This window comes from Cariama cristata, unplaced genomic scaffold (assembly GCF_000690535.1).
Source record: "Cariama cristata isolate BGI_N322 unplaced genomic scaffold, ASM69053v1 scaffold3125, whole genome shotgun sequence".
Lineage (NCBI taxonomy): Eukaryota > Metazoa > Chordata > Aves > Cariamiformes > Cariamidae > Cariama > Cariama cristata.
In genome coordinates, this window is record NW_009619034.1 from 1 (window position 1) to 18,939 (window position 18,939).

At 41.7% G+C, this 18,939-nt stretch overlaps 1 protein-coding gene across 1 annotated transcript in view; it reads left to right on the forward strand.

Annotated features, from left to right (window-relative positions):
* Positions 1 to 1,516: 1,516 nt before the first annotated feature.
* The window catches only part of LOC104162358 (phospholysine phosphohistidine inorganic pyrophosphate phosphatase-like), a gene marked incomplete at its 5' end in the record, with an annotated part of 69,571 nt that continues 52,148 nt past the window's right edge, over positions 1,517 to 18,939 (forward strand). Inside the window, 3 exons of the mRNA XM_009701071.1 lie at positions 1,517 to 1,580; positions 2,767 to 2,859; positions 11,370 to 11,461. Of these exons, the coding sequence (XP_009699373.1) occupies positions 1,517 to 1,580; positions 2,767 to 2,859; positions 11,370 to 11,461 (249 nt within the window). The remainder of the gene's footprint in view (positions 1,581 to 2,766; positions 2,860 to 11,369; positions 11,462 to 18,939) is intronic.

Here is an 18,939-nt window from a genome sequence, read left to right on the forward strand (position 1 = left end):
AGCCCTGTTTTAGTCAAACCAGGACATATGTCATGCCATCTTTTGAAATGAAATATAGAATGAACCTTTGTTTAAGATTTGTAATGTGATCAATGCAAAAATGCCTTTGTGCCCTGTGCATATAAAAGCATTTATTTATTTGGTCATTCATTGATGTAGACAGCTCTAAAACAGACCCACTGTTATTTTTTTTAAATGTTATTTTTCATTTAAAAATACAGATTTTTGGATATTCTGAGCTCAATTTTCACCATAAGTCTATATTTTTAATGACTGATCGTTTACGTAATGCAAACGTGAACTCTGAATGAGTTACCCTGGTAGGTAAGTTCTCTGACTCAAAGAAGGGAGATTATAAATTGGATGAATTGTTCACCTTACCAGAGAAGCCTTGTTGATGCAGAGGGCTGTATACAAAACCCAGCCACAAGCCAGCTTCGTTTTTAACCCGCAGAACCAGTGTAATTGGGTGGACCTTAACAAGATACCTACCTTGGGCAAGTAGGTTGATTTTGGTTGAAGTTTTAGTTCATTCTATAGAAAACGAAAGTGTCAGAGTCACTGAAGCAGAATGCCCTCCTCCTGAAAATGGAGTGATTTACATTTAGCATCTGTTTTGGGCTGAGAGTGGGAATTGGCTTTGTAATTTCTTCTGTCATGCCACTGTCAGAAAATTAAGCTGTTTACGCTAGACTATAGAAGGTTAATGGCTGTTCTAGCAAAGGTCAAGTGGTCATTTTAAAGGGAGGCTGTGCTGAATAATCGAAAATGGCAGAAGGATAAGGCATAAAATCTTAACTGACTGCTCATCCTACCTTTTTTTCCTGTCATATAGAAACCTGTCTTTGCTCTGGTCAGGAGAGCTTGGAAGACCTGTGTTAATGTGAATTGCTATTCCAGAAAAAACACTGTAAAGATGCTAACTAGTTTTATGAGCTTCGTGGCAATAGGAACATTTTTAGAAGGAACAAAATTTATCTTGGAGGGCTTTCTTAGGCCCGATAAAGAGTGCTCTGGCTTTCATCATGTGGGAGACTGGTAGCAATCAATGATGGTCAACTGTTTGGGATCCCCTTCCAGATGTACTGAAGGTATTACAGCTGCTGGTTGGTGCCAGCCCTCATCTTGTACCTGCCAAGGGGTCTCCGCACTGATTAAAGGAAGAGCAATGTAACTGCTGTCCTTTGTGAGCAGCTAGTACTCTGTGCAATAAAATACAGGCCAAGTTTGTCTGTGATATAAGCTAGTTGAAATCGCTTTGAACCAGTGGAGTGGTGTCCCAGATGCCAGATGGACGTCTGGTCTGAGATCTTTTCCCCAAGCATTGCATGGTACTGAGCCTGTCCTTTACTTAATTCCTGGTGTTAAATTAAGGCTCCACAGTTTCTGATGACTTGGACTTTTTGTTGCAGCCATATGGACATCTGTATAGGCACAGAAATAATAAAATGTAGTTTCTTTGTATTTAACTGCCAACATTTTCATTTCATTGGAACTTTATCACTTTCATTTCCAGACGCTACTATAAAGAAACCGATGGTCTGAAACTTGATGTTGGAGCATATATGAAGGCATTAGAGGTATTTTATAGCTTGCATTATGCTTACTTGCTCGGTGCACCTGGTTAAAAGAGTAACTGGTATAAATATGGGTCATCTTCTGTAATTACTCACCTTGGTGGAGGAAGTTTCCACAGAGTGAAACTCATTTGCTGCATTCTAAAGACGGGTGGATTCATTTGTTTTCTGGCTTAGTTCTTTTTTTTTATTATTATTTTATTTAAAATGTGAACTTTTACCATTGCGGTACCTTTATTGGAAGGGAGGCCCTTGAAAGAAGGAGCCAGAAAAGAAAAACACAGACTATTGTCTGCAAGATACCCAAGAAAAACTGAAGGTCCGTTTTATGTTTGGTGTAGCATTGTTAATACAACCCTTGCCCTTAACAGTTTACAGTAAAAGGCCCTTATTCAGCAAGATACTTAAGTGCAATCCCGTTTTTAAGCCTAATTAAGTCTGTGCAGAACTGGAACCCAATTGATAAGCCAACCTAAGGGTGAGAGAAGGAGGGAATCATTATTCTCCCTTTTATAGGCTTGCAGAGAGATGAAAGAGATATACATAGTGAATGCAGAGAATAAAGCAAAGTAGGGTACTATGCAGCACAGAAGATAGTGGGTATAATGTATGGTTGCACCATGTTGATTTGTATCTACGTGAGTTTTGGGGAGAGTTTTCGCCTCCCGGAAAAGTTCAGGCTTCTAGTTGTCTAGGAACAAGCTAGAAACACCTTTTTCAGCATAGTGCTGATACTTAGTTGCAGGAAAATAAAACTTTTCAAATCTGGCAGATCACTTGAATCATTAAAAATGTGCCAGGTGGTTGGAGAAACCCTCTACATCTTCTAAGGCCCTCCAGTACTTTTGATCATTTCATATGAAGAATATTTGCTATTTCTTTAAGAATGCTGCTCTTACAAAAATGAGCAATACTGGAACTGAATCTGAAGACTGCTCTTGTGATGGAGATTGTAAAAGGTGTGTAACTTGAGATATTTCAGGAGGACTTTCTCTCTGACAGAGATCATTAAACTCTTCTGTTATCCAAATTCTCTGATATTCACTTTCATTCCCTAATCCATTGTGTTATTTAAAGGCAAAAATCAATACTCACATACTTTTATACAATTGACTGGAGTTACGGAGTTGAACAAATCCTTTTCTGATCAACACCCTTCGTGTGTGTCTCTCTCGTCTTTTTTTTCCAGTATGCTTGTGATGTTCAAGCTGAAGTAGTGGGAAAACCAGCAAAAATGTTTTTTGAGTCGGCCTTAGCAGAAATGGGAGTTCCAGCACAACAGGTAAGATTTCTGATGCCGTGATGACTGGCTGTGCCATATAGTTATGCCCATTGATGCATTTTTTTTCTAGTTTGCTGTCTTTCACGGAAAGTTATAGAAGAGGTTGAAGGGAATATGGCCAGGAGGACTTGGTAAACTTTTGGAGGATATACATGGTGCAGAGAAATATCTATATTCAGGATCTTCCTATGAATTACGAAAAAAAAAAAAAGAAAAAAAGAAAAAGAAAAATTGTTGAAAAATGCTTCGGAGAGATAAAAGCCCATGTTTGCCCATTCGATCAAATAAGTGAAGTAGACAAAAGAGAACTGACAGCCAAGAGGGTAAATGCTGGCAGGTGGGGACCTGTTGAATTTCTTCTGCCCTGTTTACTTCCTGTCCTCCTGAAAGGCATGACATTATTTTCTCTGCTTTTTTGAGGGTTCTTTCTGACTGGCTGCTATTTTTGTTTTCATTCCCTGTGTCTGTCTCTCTTTGCTCTGACCTGTGCCCTCCATACCTCTACCTAATGTAGTTTTCCATCCCTCCATTCTCTACTGGGGTTTCTCCTTCTACTTGTACTCTTGTGTTGTACTTTCTTATTCACCTTTCTCCCAAACCATATAGTTCAAAAGAACATGCATGTCTGTTGTGAAATTCGTTTATTTGGCGGCTAAAGAAAATAATACAAAAGAAGAAAAGTTAGGTTTCCCAAGGAATTAGGGAAGATCTTGTGCCTCACAAGATGAGAGGTGCCCCAATGCCTGGCAGTCCACTTGGTGACTGGAGGCTGCAGCATAGTGGAATTGCAGCCAAAATGTTATTTATTTCCTTTGATGTCACACTGGCTGCCTTTTTTTTTTTTTTTTTTTTAGTAAAAGGGAAAGGCAGAAATAAAATATTTTCTAATTTAGGTGAACGAGAAGCACTGACTGACCCAAAAACTCCTCCTGTCTTACGGGATTCATCATGCTTTCCAGAAACACACTGAATGTGTGATGCTCCCTGCTTACTTAGTACAGCCCATTTTTTCCCCTCTCTGTAGTTGTGCCCAGATCCTCTTTATTGATTTGTTGTTATGTCACACAGGACATAAGGATGAGTATGAGATGACTCACAGACGGCAGTGAATTACAACATAGTAATTCCATCAGGAGGTTTTGGTGACATTATAAACAACAGGAGTGAAGTTTGGGTGGCTTGTAGGTCCCTGGAGCCTGAAGATGAAATTATGACCCTGTAATTCAGTATGTGCTTGGGTTTTACTTTATTATAGAGTGGGGAGATGGAAAAGACCTAGTAGGCCATCTAATCCATCTCCTTACCTGTGCAGGAGTGTTCCCTGCTCCACATTTATTAATCTTTTGTCCAGAGTAGTTTTCAGCCAAACAACTGGGCTTCTGTAAGTACCCTAGGGACAGTGTTCAGAGTCAAGTAGGTCTTGTGGGCAGGCACCTTTTTCTGAGATTCATTGGGATACTTCCCTTTTAAACTGCATCTCCTTATTTCTAGTTTTACTCCAGGTGACAACAAAAATAACTGCTTGCCTTCTTGGATATTTTCTCCTTCCAATTATCTCTAGACTTGTTATCATTACAGTAGTTGGCTCTTACTAAAACTGTGTGTTTAGCTCCCAGCAGCTTCCCTTGTGATTCGATCCCTCTGCATCCTAACCCGCTGTGGTGCTCTTTTCTGTACTCCCTTCATCTTGTTGATATCTTCCCAGTAACAAGATAGCTCAGCCTGAACATAATATCTCAGTTACAGCCACGGCAATTACTCAATCCGTTCATCCAACCAACAAACCAAAAAATCCATTTCAGTCACAGAGTGGCATTTGAAGAAAAAGTAGCTGGAAAAAAGAGCAAAACAAAAACCCAGAACCCACAGAGCTCAACCTTTGGAATCTGTTTGTGTAAATCAGATGCATGAAGGTTTGTGTTTCCTTTCTGCTTGTATCAGAAACAATTGGTGTGCAGGAGTAGGAGGGAAGATGATATTTTTGAGTTTTCTGTCTTTGTGACCCTGTGTAGTGGCATTGCTTGCCCTCTTCCATAGGCAGGGTGGTGTGGTTGTCCTCAGACCCTGTTTTGTCCACCTCACAGTATGCCAGGACCACGTCAGCCCGTGGCATCGAGAGAGGGTATCATTACAGGGAAGCGACAGGACACCAGAGCGCCCGTCTCAAAAACTTTGCCTCAGGAAACAAATTTGATTTAATGCATCACCAGGCTGGTAAAAATAGTCCCATAGGGTGAGCCTCAGTGAGGGGTTCCCATCACTTCAGGAGGATTTGTTTTGGGTACAGAAAGCAGTAACATTCCCCAGCAGAGATTATTTTTTCGTTCTCTGCTGTTTGCCTCAGTGCTATAGTGCTAGTAGTGACTAACTTTGTATTTTGAGAGAGATATTTTTTTTCCATATAGTTTCTAGAGTTAAATGCCATCAGTTTGTTGTAATAATATGCCTGTCTATAGGTAATTTTTTGTATTCAGAGAGATTCAGAGAGATTTGAGATGAAGGGAGTATATGCCTAACCAAGGAGGAGCACAGCAGACACCACTGCATGATGGCAGCAGTCACTCTGTGCTTTCAGCTACGGAAAAAATAATCCATGCTGCTGGAGTTAAAACCTGGCTCATGATGCACATGTGTAGCAGGAACAAAATACAACAAACTGCCTTGATTCTAACATCTTTTCCTTACTTTTGAGTGCCTGACCTTGCAACTTTAATGTTCTTTTGAGAAGGATTTCCAGGTTGTTGTAGTTCGTCACACATAATGATAAAAACTCAGTATATTCAGTTCAATAAATTCCTTGGTAATGTACTGTATTACATTTTAACCTGTCTCCTGAATGAGCTATACTTCTCTGCATTTGTAATGACGTGACAAAGACTGGTTTTATTTGCCTTTACTTTTATAAAATGTTTGCCAATAATTTATTCCACCTGTGGAATGCATTTAATCCATACCGTCATTAAACTATTTTAGATGAGCTCTGCTTTTGAAAACATATTACAATTTTCTTTCACCTGACTTCTAATGAAAAATAGTGTGGTGAGACAGCTTTATTAAAAAGGTAATTCTAGACAGTGGCAAATCTTAAATTTCTCAAGCTGCTTTAATCAATAAAGTTATCACCAGTCGTTTCCCTTGATAACTGCTTCTTACCGAGATCCTGACTTTGCCTTCTGCTGCTGAGATGTTTTCAACCTGCACTTAGAATAGGAGGAACTCCCCAAAGTCCAATTTTCATTTTAACCTTTCCTCAATGGCCTAGAAATAACAGATTGCCAGTATTACTTTAATAGATTGGAAATTTAAACCTCTTTGAGGTAACCAGACCTATCTTACGGTTCAGTAATATGACAAAGAATAACACATCTTAAAGGTTTCTGAAATGCCTAATTCATATGTTTTAAGGCAGCTGTAACAGTGGATGATTTTTACAGCTTTACAATAAAACCTAAATAATGTTAAGGTTCCGGTAGTTTTATATAATCATAAAAAGTTCTCTCTGTAGCAAATTGTCTGCTTTTAATGGGAGTTATGGCAGGTCATACTAGAGTGCATAACTACTGGTAGTTAACCAATTCCCATTTGCGCCACCTGCAAGTCTCAGGTGGGAGTTAGTGGCACATAAGAGCAGAGGGAGGTCACCTCCAGAGTGGCACGGGGGACCTGCCGCCGTGCCAGCATCCCCTCCCTGCTCACCGGCCACGACAGGGGAAGATTTTCCACCTTGGAAAGAAGAATTAAGTGGCCGAGTGAAGTTTCAAGCTTTGAGTCCTGCTGAAAGCTTATTGAAACCTGCCTGACCCTGCAGGCTTTGGAAAGCTGCCCTGGAGGTTTAATGTATTTCTTTGTTTCACCTGCCTTGTTGTACACTTTCTCCCAGATCAGAGGCCACATGTGATGCCCTTTGTGTGTTTGATGTTTGCACAGCTAGTAGTTCCAAGGCAGAAACATAATTAACAGTAATATGTGATCCTGAAGCCTAGGAGATTACCAGTTGAGCCAAGGAGAAGAGGGACAAAAGTGAATGCATTGTATTTCTTGTGTAAAGGGGTTTAATACATTGATCAAGGTTTTGTGTATAAGCTTTATTTCCTTATGTCTCTCCCACATTTAGCTTGATTAAGGTTATTAAGCCTATTGCAAAAATCCGTTTGGGCATAAATATGTTTACTCTAGAAGCATTCATTGTGATAAATGTTCTCTTGAAGTTAGCACACTTCCTTCTCTGCATCTCTCCGTTTGCCTTCTGCATAGACTTCAGTCTCCAAAGTACCATACCTGAGCTTGTCCTAGTAAATACGTTGCAACACAAGCATAGCTGGATAATACAGAATATTTTTTTCTTTCTACCTCATTCATTTTCTTACTCTGTGATGTCTTTTTTGATCAGACATTTTTTTCTGTGATTTTAGTGAATACTAAAAGTCTGTTTGTGGGCAAAAAATACCTAAGGTTCCCATTCACCACCCTAAGAGCACCTCTGAAGGCTTATTAGTGTTGGCTACTTCTGTGGGTAAGAGGAGTCAGTCCCCACTTCCATTCAGCTCTGAGTCTGTGGCCCAGACAACACCAGTAAGATTGCTGACCATGATGGTGATCTCTGTGCCACAGATGTTTGTCCAGTGGGGGTTATATTGTGCCTTCCCACCCCTAAATTCTTGGAGGTCATGTTCATCTCCTCCGTTATCGCTGCCGATCTGGGTTGAGTTTGACAGGGACTCTTCAAGAGCAGTGCCTTTGGTCAACTTTGGGACGCGTGTGCTTTGTTTACTGCTGGTGTACAACCACACACACCATCTCTCACCAGCTGTATGGTTTGGGAAAATATAAATTACACCCATCTTAATTCTTTGACGATTTGTCTTAAAATCAGAGAGACTGTCTCACTGCATTTTTGTCCTTCTTTTTAGTAGATTTTTAGCCGATCTAGAAAAACTAACTTCTGCAGAATAATTGAATAGATTAATGGTGTGATCCCTGTGTAAAATGTGAACATGAATGGGGATCTTTTAATTCTTGCTTTCAGTGGGTATGTGACCTTTCAGTTTTATATCTTTCTCTCTCTTCTTACCATATTGCAGTCAGAGAGGAAGTTAAACCCAGGTTTGACAGGTAGAGTTTTTTTATTTCCCTTGACAGCACACCTTTTGACCTCTATCTTCTTTCCAATGATTTTTTAAATCCTAAATGATTTGGGAATAATTGCTCCTCCTTTAGTGATTATTGCCCTTCACCGATAGTAAATCTGTGAAATCCCCAGGGGCTGGAGTACATTTTTGTATGCGTATGCCACAAGCTGGCCTGGACAGGCATCGCTGCTCATCTGCAGCTGCACTTGAGCTGCCGGGTGTCTTGCAGGAAAACTTGCTTGGACAGGGTAAAATACAGCCCCGGTGAGCAAACGGGTGCTTGGTGGGCTGACCTGCTTTGCCCTTTTCTGTTTTCAGTGGAAATTAATTTTTAGGGTTTTGAGAACCCAGGGCTGAAATTGTCTTTACTTCAGAAATCTCATCGTGAATGTCTGGGTTCAGGCTGAGCAAGGGCGTGCGGGTGGCGGAGGGCAGGTCTGCTCCTGGGGTCTCCCCTGTGGACTCTCTGGGGTCCCCCCCGCAGCTGTTCCCTGTCCCCCTTGGGGAGGTGTTGGAAGAAATTTTATAAGAAGAGGGGATTATAAACTATTAAAGCCAGTGGTTGAGAATGATTAAATATCTCAGAATAGCTTGGGGGAAATTGGTAATGGTGGTTGGCTGGGAGCAGTGTTGCCAGATTCTTCGCAGCTCTGCATGTAACAGTGGGATTATTCCGTTTTCATCATCTGTGTATACATGCGTTATTTACTAATTACTTCAAATTAACCCATCATTTTCTCCCCATTTCGTGCTGGATTGCTTGTTTGGAGGAGTGGTAAGGTGAACTGTCTACAGGGGAAGGCATCTTATTAGGAACACACACGTCTTCATGAGCAGAGTGGATAACGAAAGTGATTCAATAATGAAAGAATGGAAAAGACTGAGCCCTTCATTGTCTGGTGGCTTTGAAACGGTTTGTGAGGAGAGACCTGGAAAGGCAGAGCAGCCTGTCCCAAAGCCAGCTACTGCTCCTTCACTATGGGCATGTTTGCCCCAGCTCTGACCCCTTTGTCACAAGTCCTTATGTCACTCTGCTCCTTAAAGCAGCTCTCAAAGCCTAGCCACAGCGGTGACTCTTCTAGGCAGAATGAAGCAGGGGTGGGCATATATAAACTATTTCAAAATAAACTACTTCAATGTGGTACCAGACAACTGAGCCTTGGCTTGAGAGGGCATCCTATTACATCCCATCATCTGAGGGATGATGATCACCCTTCACGTGAACAGTATTAAAAAACAACATGGAAGATAGACTGGGCTGGTAACTACTGTATATAATCTTGCACACCACACCTGATGTGTTACTCAAAAGAAGATTTAGTTTTTATCAGCTGAAGCTGTTCCAGATACACGTGTTTGTAGCTCAGTTTGGTTTATGAATGCTCTCAGAAAATCTTGCAGCTTTAGGTAAATCCTGAGATTTCCTTTATGTGCTATGTAATAAGTGGGAGAAGATTCTGTTGTAATTAGATGATTAATGAAAATAGCTCTGGAGCTTTAGCATTTTTAGACCTCTTCAGTATGTTCAATATGTATGATTTAGTCCTGCCCAGCAGACTGCTTGCCAAGTGGGAACTGAAGTGTGGGTGACTCAGAAGATGAACTGGCTCTTGTATGGTTGCATGGTATGTTAAAAAGAGGTGCTTCCATGTGAAGGCAAAGGAAGAAGAGGATTTTATATCAGGCAGAAATGGTAACTGGAATGGTGCCTGCAATACAGACTTTCTAGATGTTTTTGTCCTTAAAACTGCAGCCAGCTGTACAAAAAGGCTGAGCATTCCCTTTAGATTGCTGCCTCTGGAGAAGCCGATCCTCACTTCTGCCATGTGCGCGTCGTTCCCATGACCTCTCTGACAAGGGCCTATTTATCAGTTCTCTGCGGATGGAAAAATGCTGGATTGGCTTTCTGTGGGTGCCCAGCGGAGTTCCCCTTGGTGCTGTTCTCAGTAACCCAGCCACCATCTAAGGCAACCCTGGTCCCCTTTATAAACCTGGCTTTTAACTTCCCAAGCCCCGTACGTGAGACCCATCATGACAGACCTTAGAAAAAGCTCAAACCACACAGAGCAATTCTGTTAGTAAGGAAAGAAACACTTTGCATAGTGACTCCATGTATCTGACGTGCAGGTATGAAAATAATCCGAAGTACATGGAAGGAATGGAAATTCAGGGAGGAATTTCTAGAGCTGGAAGGTGCCATCGTTGTGAAAGCCTGGCAGTTACGTTTATGAAGCAGGAGCCTGAGTCGACAAGATGAAGATCAAATGGTTAAAGATGCAACTAATTAATGTACTTTAGATAAAATTCAACTTTGATACAAAAGATGCAAAAAGCACACTTTAAAGTCGGATAGATAAACTAGATGACATATTTTCAAAGCTGATGTATTTCCCCAGTTTTAAGTGCTGCCTCTGTTCGCTTCAGAGTAATCCAGAATGCTTTTGGAAGGTTGAAAGACGATTTTTTGTTTATTAATTGAAGATTCCTGTTTTATCTATATGCTGGGTTTTGTTGAAACTATAAAATAACCCCCTCCAACCCTTTTTAAATTTGAAGACTAAAATAAATGTAGTAGTTTTTAATACAGGATGATAATAAGCACTCAAAATTTTGTAGACATGGTTGTTGATGAAAGAGACCCCTTGGTTGATAAACTTCCCTTTACAAGGACAAGAAGGCAGCATCCATGCTACATGTTTTCATCAGACACTCAGACAAGTCTTGGCACAACCAGAAGGTCTTTTCTCGATTGCCTTTTTTTGGTAATCTACTCAACTGAGTTTATTAATATTTGCGTAGACTTAAGCTGGCCATAATGCAAACCGTGCTAGGCCTGGACGTGTTGTGTCACACTGTGCAAAAACAAATAAATTAAATTTTACAGTGATTTTCCAAATTTCTCTATCAACCTGAGAATGGGTTGGGATCAAGCTCTGCGAAGTTACACATCTCAGTGATCACAAGCTTAAGCTTTTGACTAGCTTTTAGAATACCAGTTTTAAGGAAATGTTTAAAAAGTTAAGCTTAATTGAAACTGCTTGCAGCATAACATAAATGGATCGTTAGGAACAGAATAGGCCTAACTTCATAAAATTCAACATTTTCTTCGAACTATGTGCTGAATCCCTTTGATTTTTGTGATTGATTACAAATTGTACAGATGCGTACTGCTCTAGTGCATTGCTCGAGGAACTATAGCATGAATTACATTCAAGGTAGGATGACTTTTAATCAATACGATGACAATATTATCTTGTTTAATTTGTCTGATGGCAGTATTAAACATCAAATCAAGCTGTTTGTTATGTCAAAGGAGTGTGACGTATGGCAGAAATAAAATTCACTTGACGCCAGTTTTTCTGTATTTCATTGCTTTGACAGGCCCTCATGATTGGAGATGATATTGTGAATGATGTCGGAGGTGCTCAGCGGTGCGGTATGAGAGCTCTGCAAGTGCGGACAGGGAAGTACAGGTCAGTGCACACCCTACAGCCTGCACTCCATGGGGCAATCTCGGAAAGAGGGGCAATAACCGTAGGTAGTGATTTTTATATTTACCTTTCTGCCAAACCGCACTGCGCTCCAGCTTCCTTACAACACATTAATTTCTGAAAGAAAAGGAGTTACAGTTTGGAACCTGGTACACATTCAAAGCGAATGCACAAGACTAGATTTTTTCCATGCCTTTTCCAGATCTTTTCCCATTGGTGGCACAAATTTACTGTCAATGTACACTTGGCATTTGTTGTCTGAACAAACACTTCCTTTTGCAGCAGTTAGGCTTGGGTGGATGGTGACATTTTCATTTGCAAAATACAGTTTGGGAAACCGCTGTGTGTGTATGAAAGTGGCAGGAAGAGGAAGACATACTGTCTTTGATCTTTTAAAGAAATATTTTCTGTTAAATCACTGCTATAATTTTTTCATCACAGTGCATAGAACTGGTGTGTTTCTTGGGTTTTGCTTATTTTTTTTGCTGCTGCGTGAAAGTGTTGTACATTTGATATAAGACATGTCTGAAACTTCTAGCAGGGTTAAGATTATAAAATTAGACTGTCGACTCGGTGATCTCTGTGGGTCCTATCTCACATTTTTATGAAGGACTCCATATGTCTGCTATTTCCTCGAGACATGTATTCAGCACTGAGATGTCTGAAATGTGAGAGTTATTTCTCCACTTCTCGTCTTACCAAAGTGCAGGCTTCTGCAGGCTCACTCATCTCTTTCAGACGACCTTTCAGACCCTTCTCCATGCAGGTCTCTCCATGATCTGTGCTTTCATTGACCCAAGAGCTACCTCCCTGCAGCTGCTAATAGGAGACCTGGGCGCAGTTATAAACAGGGCATGGTCCAGGGTTGACTGATGGAAAATGAAGGCGTCATCTGGTGCTCAGACCAGGTTAAGTTTGAGATCAGCTCAAGGTGACTCTCCAAGTGCAGCGCAGACATCAGTCCTTACATTTGACATTTGGATTCCGTAATGCTCAAAATTTCCTCTTAACCATCTCCTCTTAACCATAACCATGCCTCTTTGTAGTAGGCATGGTTCAGCAACACCATCTGTCATTTGACATAATTTCTATTTTTACGTTTTTTCTTGATTTTTAAATACCGAGACTGTAAAAGAAGGATACTTTTTTTGGGAAGGATGCAACAAGTGGGAATGATGCTTGCCAGAAGCTCTCTGAAAAGTTACTTTATTAGTTTTCAAGTCGATCTGTTTCTCCATTTTCCTTTTAGTTTGTGTTAGGTGATAAAATAATACCCAGTGCCTTAATTGTAATGGACCGGCAAGTGATGATTTCTGAGGAAAAAAAGGCAGATACAAGTGTATTCTGTGTATTTTTGCAACTTAATTTAAGGTAATACATCTCAAAATCAGTTATCTCTCTGAATAAAGCTCAAAAAATCCCAAAGAGTAAAAATGTAAGTATATAGTTTGTGCTGTTGGGAATATTTGTCTGTGATCTATGTAATTCCATTCATTTCCTAAAGGAGAAAATAAGGATTCAACATTGATTTTACTCTGATATTAACAGGATTCACTTTGTGAATCCACATCTTAATGTCACACAGATGTGGGTGTCAGTGAAGGAGGTATCTCTGCACACAAACGTAAATTAGACCTTTGCTACTGAACAAATATCTTCTCTGGCATACTTTGCCCTACATAAAATATGCCAGAGGTGATGCTACATCCAAACTCTTCCGGCAGCTGACCTAAACTGTATATATACACACACACACATATAAATATGTATAATAATACGCTGGAAAAGCATTTTCTTCTATCAAGTTTGAGTCATGGTTTCACAGCTGAAAGGGAGCCATCAGCAGTTCTAGAGGGGGAAAAAAAGATTGTTTTCCACTGTTACGTTTTCTGTTTCAGTGTGTGGTTGCTGTTATCGGAAGCGATACGCTATTGCATGGCTGTGACATACAGAGGAGTGTCTCTACATTGAGCATGCGGTGCCAGTCCTGTTGTTAGCAATTGTGAGTAAAATAACATAGCTCTTGTTTGCCAAGAGAGGTCAGAGATGTATATATTTTTAAGAATGGCTGATTTAGTATACACGGAAAATTAAAACCCACAGTGAGTATTGAGGGAGATGGAAAACAACGAGTGGATGAAAGCTGATGGGCAAGATAAATTAAAAATAGCAGAAAATGTAATTATTTTGTGGTGGGTTTAGTTTAAAGTTTGATGTATAAGATGATGCATAGGTCCTCTTTTTCACTTGTACGGTAGTTCTTGTTGAGACAGAGCTGTGTGCTACACCCAAGTACCTCTGGATGGCACCGTCAGTACGTTCACATCGGTATTAGCCACCGCTTCGGGACCTCCCCGGAAAGCTAAGGTTATTTTTGCAAAAGAAGTGCAAAGCACAAAGGCATCAGCGTTTTGGTGTAGACACTGAGTGTTGGTACGTTGGGATTTCCACAGATTTCAGTTACAAGAGTCTTGTGGGATGTGGGTGATCAGCCCAGCTGAGTTGTCTCTGTTTTTCTACAACCGTGAGTAGTTTTTTCCATTTCCACCACAATAGTGCCTCACTTTAGCAAAACGGATGCAAAGCTGATCCGAGAATAAAATAAAAAATAACAGAAGAACTATCCTGAGGAACTGTTGCAGGTGCATTTCACAGCATACTGCTGGGTATGTGGAAATGAGATTATTTGCACAAGTTATCCCAGTGAGGGCATGTTGTTCTGTAGGTCCAAGGAACTCTGTTGTACCCCTCCGGTCTCACCTAAATGCTGTCTCTGACCAGCCAACATTGTCACCTCGGATGCACGAGTGTGCATCGGGGCAGCTGTCCTCCTTTCAGGGGTCAATGCAGTTTACGTGAACATCTTTGAGGTGTGCTGCCCACCAAATGCCACCAAGGGTTTATGCACCACAGCACAAAAGATGACGCATGAGCCAAGGTTTACTGTACCGGTTATTGTATTTCAAAGGGACTTCAGCAATCGCATGCAGATCGTAGGCTGCAAAGCGACTCGGTGCATCTTACTTGCATTAATAAGCTAGAAGAAAAAGTCCTCTTTGGCTCTGAAAGCCTTTTATGGAAAGAATCGGTTGATCTGCTGATGTGGAGGTTTCAGCAGTAGATAGGGGTGGACAGGTCTTCCACAGGGCAGGCAGCCTCCAGCCGGGGACAGGAAGGAAGCTGCCTTCAGCCTGCAGTGTTGCAGGAGCCTTTCTTGGTGGTGATGTTTGTGCCGTGTTGCTCAGTGACGGTGGTGACGGGTGCCAGATCCTTGCCGAACTGAGGAACCGCTTTTGTGAATGCGAGGTGGGGGTGGTTGGCTTTGCAGGCGAGTTGAGGTCTGGAGGAGAAACAGAAGTGGTATGCATGGAGAGCCGGCGTAGCCATGGGGCTGCCTCCTGCCCTGGCCTCTCACCCTCCTGGCCTCTGCAAGGTCTTCTTCAGTGCTGGCTGCTCCCAGGATGAGATTCAAAGTGTGGATTAAGCTGCTGCAAAAACATTCAGTTTTACACCACCTTACATGGAGGTCCTGAAAGTTAGCTCCTTTGTCTTACTTCTTTTCCATCTTTAATAAAATTTATGCAGACAGTTTCCTTTAGTATGACAAGCTTTGCATGTTCCTCACTCCTGCACCTATACTTATCTTCTCTAAAGTACTTAATACTTAAAGGACTTAATCTCAAGCGTTGAGCTCTTTCTCAGTAGCCAAACCAGGCATAGCATAGATTTCTCCATGAAATGCACTAAGTCCTAGCTGCAACATGGAATAAATTTCTGTTGGCACAAGTCAGGGCAATAGTGGGAAGGTGTAGGGATAAGATGGTGTTTTGAGTTGACCTCAGCCAGCATGGTTCTCTGACATGGGGTGAGTAGTTGGGTTGGCCAAGAATAGCCTTTCTTAGGTGTGAAATCCAAATGCAAAGGGTCAGTCTGGTCTGCAGGTTTGTTTGCTCTTGGTTTGTCCCATCTACAGGACAGATCAGGTCGTTGCTGCAGACTCTTGTGTACCGAGAGAAGCAGCTGGTGTTGGGTTTTTCAGCATTGGGAAATTGATGCTAATTACAAAGTTTCTGTGCACACTTATGTCGAGGCCCTTTGTAGCCAACATCTTTCCCATCTAGGGAAGAACACGTCTTCCCACACGGGGTATGTGCTAATTCCACTTGCAGCTAATTGCCCTTGACATCAAACCAATAGTTTCCACAATAACTATTGATTCTGCAATACTGCATAATATCCTCGTTCCTCTTTGTGGCGAGCAAGTTAGAGCAGAGAAAAATGACTTGGAGGCTTTTCCAGCTGTCTCCCTCTAAAATCGGAAACAGCTTTCAGGTGCGTCAGTGTGTCAAATTACAGGTGGTTCTTGGCAGGGTGGAAGAATTACTTACCCCTTTCTCCTTGTTGTTATTTACAGGTCTTGATTTGTAAGTAAAGAACTTTGCATTGCTGGCATGCAGCAGTAACCAGGAATATTCATGGCAGTGGTACCCACTGCCCCTGCTCGCCTGCGGGCTCCGAAACGGTTTCAGAGTCTGGCAGTATGGATTCATCCCCTCTCAGTGCCCACGTGAGGTTTTCTTTGTTTGACCAGGGATTTATCTCATGGCCGTGGCTGATAATGCAACATCCCTGAGCTGCCTCATTATGGCATAAAGGATACCCCAGGAATGGAGGATAAAAGGACAGGGGCCGGTGAGAGCTGTCATCTTTCTCCAGCTCTGCCACTATTCTCCAGGAGAACTGGGTCAAGTTACTTCATGTTGCCATTCTTCAGTTTCCCCACTTTATAATTATCTTCTGGGAATAATTATCCTGACTGTCTTAATACAGTGGCTTGTGATCTGTTCCTCTTATCTGATTGAAGAAAACATACAGAATTTGTATAGATCCATAGGAAATCGGCTTGCCAGAAGAAGAATCCAGATGTGATCAAGACAAAAGTTGTGACAGGGGAGGAGTCTTTTAAGCTGCCATCATCAACTGATTCAGGATTGTGAAAAACAGGGTGGGTCATTGTGATAACCTCCTAAATTAAGTTAGAAAATTATTCTTAAAAAAAAAAAAAGATTTCCACCAATAGATAAATTCACAGCTCTCACTGTATTAGTAAATGAAAGCTCATGACACCTTTTGCAAAGAAGTAGTCACATCTGACTGCTCTGCAGAGAAGCAGCATCTCTCCACCATCACTTTCTTGCTCACTGCTTTACTTACCACAGTGAAGATGAACAATTTTATTAGTTTGTTCACATCTCCTGGGTCTTGCCATAGCATACCAGAAGTACGTAATGAGAATGAACAGGCAGAGGCACTCCCTTTGTGCTGAAACAGAACTAGAGGCATTTTGATGGCCTCACAGTCCTGATAATTAAGCCTTTTTGAAGTACTAAATGGAAAGACTTCCATCACATATTTACACTGTGCAAAGTTGTATTATAATTCATGTTAGTTAACATCTTAAGCAATGTTTATTAAAACCTAGTGGCAGCAAGTCAGTTTTCATTTTAGCACGATAGCTGATTGCAGTCAATCCTAGGGCATAGTCTTATTCACCACGTATTGCACATTCAAACCACAGTTTGCTCTGTCCGCATGAAGATCTTCACACGAGTTTATCAATTTCTTGACCACAGTTTGGTTACCGTAATCTTTGAATCAGCTTTGTAGAGGAACTTCAGAGTAAATACTGCAGTGCCTTCGCATATGCATACTCATCTGACTACAGCCTTAAATTTTCCAAGTATGTTCAAGTGTCCAGACACAGAAATTACAGTTTTAGTATCTGGTGCTTTAGGAATGAGTGGCCTATGAGAAGGTTTAAGTTCTTGTTGCTGCAGTATGGTGTTATAATCCAACCATCCACTTTTCAGCGTAGGGTATAGCCAATCGCAATGCAAAATAACAAATTGCATTGGAAATGTGTTATTGTTGAACTACAAATGGTGAACATGGGAAGCAGAAGATTCTGACTTTAATGAATCATCTTTTGTGTGTCTTGAGTATTTTTATTTCCTTAACTGAACATAGCCAAGTGTTTACTTTCCAGTAAAGTTACTGTTTGATATTAGAAATACCAGTTGGACTAGATGATCATTGTAGGTCCCTTTCAACTGAACTATTCTATTCTAAATGAAGATTATACCTGAGCTAAAACACACCTGAAAGGAGCAAGGGGGAATAGAGTGTTCTGCTACCTTGTAGCTAATGTGTAAATTTAATTATCTTCAGTCTAAAACAGAAATAGGAGCTTTGGAAGTTTTTTCTTAGCACGTTAATTTATTCATTGGTGCCGTAATAAACCTTGAGGAAGCAGAGTGTGCTCAGGACATAGCCACACTGGGTGCTGTCTGTATGCTCATGTGCTGTTCTGAAAAAATTGGTCTGACTATCAGAAAAGAGATCAGTGTGTGGTGAGAGTAGGGGCAAGGATAAATAAGGGAGGAATGTGTCAGGTCAGTGAGGAAAAGCAATTTTACTCAGCAATCTCAACAGTTCTGCTCTCTACCTCTCTAATGACTGAGTTTTCCTTAGCAGTCTTAGTCTAATCAACTGTCATCTCTCAAACATTTATGCAAGGAAGCAATTTGCATTTTGCAAACCAAGGTGATAGTGACCGCATCAGCATGTGCTGACGTTTTGCTTCCCCTCTTGCTTCACATGCACACGCCGCATGCAGTAGCAGAGAGAGCTGCCTTAAAGGTTTCCATTTCTCCTCTTCAGAAGTTGATAAATAAAGGACTGAAAGCGGAGGAGGTGTTACCAGTGTCAGCTACTGGGAGCAAGAGGCAGTGGGACCTGGGAGGGCACGTGGCTCAGGTGGGCTTGATGTATGGGACTAAACCACTTCCAGACCCTCTCTGAAAAGCATCCAAAGCTAATGGCCGCTTTGATTTCATCCTCTTTTGCTCTGGTGCCTCGATGTCTTGGTAGCATGCTCTTTCGGCCTGGGCTGGCAGCCATCCCCCACCCGACGCGGCCATGTACACTCCTGCATCTGCGTGAGTAACACCAGAGCCCTTGGCAGCTGCTTGTCCAACAAGTTGGTGTTTCTCTCCTCCCCACGGATACGTAATTCATGGGCTGAGATGGCGGTGACACGACTGCCTGAAAGGAGGCGGCTCAGGGGCTTTCCGGGGTTCCCGCAGAGGGTGTTCATCTCCTGCACAGCACCCGCTGTCACTGCAGGCACCCGTGGCCTCCCCGGGGCTGCCGCTCCGAGGGGACCAGCCATCTCTTGGCAGGACAGGCCCACCTCTAGCTCCTGCTAGACCCTTCAGCCTCCTGCCCTGGTACGAGCCCGAGCGATGCAGTCTACGAGGTGGGACAGAAAGCAGGTCCTTGCTTATTTTTATCTTATATCTGGCCTTTTCTCAGTGCCAGCATAAGGCTGCAGAAGAAAAATTCCACAGCAAAGCCATCCTGGGAGCCAGCCTAGCACAGTAGTGTTTCTCAACACTTGT